Below are 5,187 nucleotides of genomic sequence, written 5' to 3'. Positions count from 1 at the left end.
GATCTGGTTACTACCATAATGATTATCTCCACAGAATGTGGGTGTGTGGTCACTCTTAGCTTCATTTCTCCCCATAGACCTTACTGGCATGGGTGTCCCTACCAGGAGCTTGTGCTCCAGCCTGCATTGCCCTATGGATCTGTAAAACTACTGGGCTCTCCCACCACGACCAGGTGGTGACCACGGGAGAGTTATTATTATTATTATTATTTAGTTTTATAAAATTGATATTATCAATAACTTATATAAAACTGAAAAAACATTGAACTTACATACAGTTTGTGCAAATAGTAGTTAATGCTTGCAGCAAAGATTCCTAGAAAAAATTTCCTTTATTGAAATACTTATAATTAGAAAATATTATAATATAAATAAAAATATATATATAATTAATCAAATGATTGATGCAAATGTATGACAATGAAATATTTCATTATATTCACATAAAATTTAAAATGGATAAATAAAAAAACTATTTTACATATTACAATTTTCGTAATGAAAATTGTAATATGTAAAAGTTTCCATTGATAACATCTCTTTGAAAACTTCCAGTTTATATTACTTTGTTTTATTTTGAATGTTATAACTTGAGGAAATCAAGTTTAATATAATGTACACATATTTAAACAAGTAAAACGGCAAAACTGTGTTTGGGATAAGACTATGTCTTGGAGACTCATTACTAAGCAAAATCACTTTGACGCTCAAGACGGGTCTCGTTCTCGTTCTCCAATCTTCTTTGGTATCGCTGCTTTTGGGTGTGATCATTCAAACTCTCATGGCTGAGGCAGGAGAAAACTTCTCCTGCCTCAGCCATGACCATGACCACAAGGTCGTCCATGATGCATTTTCGGTGAGACTAACCTATCCAATGTCGAAATTTCTCTCCATTGCATCTTGCCCAAGGTTGAATTTTTGTCGATGCCTAATGAAAATTTCACGTTTTGAAAAAAATAATTGTGGCTATTGTATTGTCTGAAATTATTTATTTATTTTGCACAAACAATATACAGTTTATCCCAATTATAACATCATCGGATGTAACGACAGCCATAATATAACGTCAAATTTTTATCAGTCCCACAATTTTACTATACTAGATAATAGAGAGGTTGCGGCCCAAGTTCAAACATTACTTCTACACGGCAAGCATAAGTACATGGTTTATGTTTTAATTCCAATAAAAAATCGTTGCGGTGCACGTTCACAACTTCACGTGACTCAGTGAATGTTGCGCATTGATTCAGGGGAAATTTGTTGAAAAATTGACAGATACATTTAACATCAAGGGTTACCAGTGAAGGTAAATAAACAAATTAAACTATTTTAAAGTATTTATAAAATGGTTAATAACACTAAATAATATTTTTTAATTAGCGTGGTCTCTCTTACCATATGATCAGATGATAGGCCTACCTCATACTTTTGTCGAGGGAAGTAGTGGCTTATGTAAATCCGAAAGCGGCTCGGAAAATTAATTTTTAAAAAATTTACAAATGTATTATACTGTTGATGGTAGAAGATACCATGGAAGAACAAACCTACCTTAAGATAAGCTATTATGAAGGCAAATATATGTAAATTCTACATCACTTGTTAAAAAATTGAATAATTAAATAATTTCTGGATTAAAATCATCTGTTTCTTTACTATATTATTCATAACTGCTTAAATAATCATTATTTTAATAAAATAGGTCATAATTTTAACCCCAAACACAAAAAATGAAGAAGTTTAAGCTGATCATCTACTCACCATGCTAGACGTAGCGACCACCATTATCGACTGTCCAGAATTGTCAGATGCCAGCGCGCAACAGTCCGCCATTCACGTTTTGGGCTGAATATGATGGCCGCAACCTCTCTAGTATTAAAAAAACCCCACTTGTAATGACATAAAACCATTTTAATGTCATATTTGAAGCACTCCCGAATTTACAAAATTAGATTACAAATTTTATTTAACATAGAAGAAACTATGTGTTCAGTCCTAAGGTCAGAGTTCACTTCTTAGAATGACTGCGGGTGGTATTCTCCCCTACCTGACTTTTGTGGGGTGAGGTGCCTGTTTTGCCTGTTTGTAAAAGAGGGGTGCCATTTTGTATTTTATTTTGACTTGATTCTCGGTCCTCTGACTACCTATAAGTCTGGATTTTTTTATGCGCAAATGATTTGGGCACCTAATGCTCTGTGCCAAATATCAACTCTCGACATGTACTCCTTCATACCTCTATTCTGGTAACATAAAATGGTAGTACAATTTTATAAACAAGACATAGTCTTGTCAATATTAGCAAAATGAATAAATCATCTTATAAAATATAAAAATAAATTAATAGACTTAATGTAATTTTTAAATCTATACAAATATAATTTATAAATTTTGTTTACTTATGTCAACACAAATTTGAATATCATTTGTATATATATTATACACAGTATACATATTCAAACAATATAAATGTAATTATTAGAAATTATATATACATATAAAATTTCTGTTTATTAATTATAGATTCTGACAATAGGAAAAATCTCAAAAGTCTTGTATTCAGAATTCTAAACTTAAATTTGTGTTGTATTGATGTGCTACATATAAAATTTTTATAAGCACAACACTGGAATACTACCATATAAATTTGTGAAATTTGGACAGAATTTACTCATAGGATTATAGATACTTGAAAGTATGTATTATATGTATAATTTCATCTATTGAAGTCATATAAAAAGTTCACAAACAATCTAAAACAATCATCATCTTATTTTACAATTAAATTTCTGGGTTATAATAATTAAAGATTTTCATTCCTTGTCACAGAATGTAAATTATATTCTAAGTTCTAAATCAACACTAGACTCACTTATATAAATATACGTGAATTGCATTTACACATGTTTTTCTTGATATTGTCTATAGTACTTTAAGCATGAATAATATCAGAAAGAAATTTATATATATATTTTAGCAAGTATTTATTATTATTTTCATTATTTTATATTTTAATTAATTATTTATTTTTTATTTATAATTATTATTATTATATTATAATAAATCTACAATAAAACCNAAGTATTTATTATTATTTTCATTATTTTATATTTTAATTAATTATTTATTTTTTATTTATAATTATTATTATTATATTATAATAAATCTACAATAAAACCTCTATTATCCAGGCTAATAACTGGGACTACCTTGATGAATACAAAGTAGAATTGAAAAATGTGGAAAAGTACAAGTTTGTATTGTCCAATTACTGTACGTGAAGTTTATTTATAAAACATAATTTCCTATCTCTTTGCATGATACATCCACTAATGTTTCCTCATGAAAAACCAGTTGAGATGCTGCTTTGTTGTCTTAGTGAGATATGAAAATTTTCTATGAGAATATCACTAAATTATCTGTCTCATCATCACTGATTTCTTGCATGACATTGGCACTTGACAAGGTTTCTGCAGCAATTGTGACATCATCATTCACTTTATGCTCTGGGTGATTACTTCTAAGAAAGCGGCTATTGTTTACCATTCACTTCACTGACATCTTCAAATCCATCAACATCCTTGATATCCTGAACAGCATTTCAGCTATTATAACATTCAAGAGGATGCTAAGATTGGTATAACTGAAGACTGTTAAGATGTTATTGATACTGTTGTCGATTTTTGTCACTTTGGGGTACCATTTTTACCATAATCTTTGCAAAATCAAACTTGAAATGTTATTTCAATTGTCAAAATAAGAAAAAATTACATCTTAAATGACCATTTTTTCTATAAAATTCATATAGATCAACGTTCTCCTAAGACTGAACAATTGAGTGTCTACAGAATTCCTTGATTCCTTGACTGTAGAAGTGATGTCTTGGTAGGAGGGAGATAGCAATGAAAATCTGACCATCATTTGTTTTCAGGACATAATCATTTGGCTGTGAGGAGGCATTATCCAACACCAACATTGCTCTTTGAGGTTAACTTTTCAAGCACAGTTATTTGCAAACAGAAAAACAAAGTGATTAAAATAAACCAGTCTTAATTCATCTGTGTTTTGGCCTGGTTATAATAAGGGAGCAGAAATGTGTCATTTTCCTGCTCAAGATTTCTTAGTTTTTTAGATTTGCCAATATAGACCAGTTTCAATTTGTGCAAACCACTTGGCATTGAAACACTATTTAAGTTATTTGTAGGTTATTCAGTTATTTGATCCTTACTTGACATTTGTCCTGAAGCAATTTTTTCTTTTTGTAAGACTGATGTTTTTGATGGCAAAGTTTTTCAATACAAGACCATCATATATTTGATCAGGTGACAGATCATGAGCCATAACAAGTTGTTTAAATTCCTTTATGTACAGGAAAGCAGCATCAATGTCATCACTTAGTTTCTTCGCCTGAATTTCTAATTCCATGTTAGATTTTGAAGAGTTACAACCATCCTTGAATGATGAAAATGGTTCACTGATCATTGAAACCATTTGATTTTTTCTACTAATAAGAGCTCTAACACTGGATAGGCTATTGCATATTTCTGCATGAACCATGTAAAAACTGTAGTATCCAAGTTGTAAAATTTTGAGTCCTGTTTTGGCTTCTGCCATACTATAAAATGTATCTGATGAAGTCTAAAATTTATTAACTCTAAAAATATAATTTTTAAAAATAAAAGACGAGTAAATTAAGACACTCTTTCAAAAACCGACTTCGAGCAATTTGCATTAGCAGACAAACAGTAAATCAACAAAGATACATTACTTTAACCAGGGTTAATTCTTTTATTTTCGTAAATTTCAAATTGTTTTCCAAATGCATTTCGCCGTTACAGCCTCATCAGTGGATAATCAAACAACTAGACACCTGTTCCCTTTTATACAAAGGAACTTTTCCCAGCATGCATCAACGTTTAGACCGACATTCTGATTTAGTAAATTTGCATATTCTATTATACATAAATGTTCTACCACGCGTCTTTTAAACAAATTTTCCATTTTATACAATATTTTTATCGAACTTCTATTAATTTTACAGTTATAAGTAACACAATGTTGATACCATGGTGACTCTTGTCTTTTTAAACGAATCGCCGCCTCATGTTCTTTTAGGCGTATCTCGAGTTTCCGTCCTGTTTCTCCAACATATGATTTCGCTTGTAAGCAATCACATGATATCTTGTACACCAC

General features: G+C 30.4%; 1 protein-coding gene across 1 annotated transcript in view; it reads right to left on the bottom strand.

Annotated features, from left to right (window-relative positions):
* Positions 1-5,187, bottom strand: part of LOC111636942 (proteasome-associated protein ECM29 homolog) — a 39,860-nt gene that overhangs the window by 14,887 nt on the left and 19,786 nt on the right. Inside the window, exon 4 of the mRNA XM_023382328.1 lies at positions 273-316. Coding sequence (XP_023238096.1) covers positions 273-316 — 44 coding nt within the window. The remainder of the gene's footprint in view (positions 1-272; positions 317-5,187) is intronic.

Source organism: Centruroides sculpturatus, unplaced genomic scaffold (genome assembly GCF_000671375.1).
Source record: "Centruroides sculpturatus isolate CEXI.00-Female unplaced genomic scaffold, Cexi_2.0 scaffold128, whole genome shotgun sequence".
In the NCBI taxonomy this organism is placed as follows: Eukaryota; Metazoa; Arthropoda; class Arachnida; order Scorpiones; family Buthidae; genus Centruroides; species Centruroides sculpturatus.
This window is presented reverse-complemented; position numbering and strand designations above follow the sequence as displayed.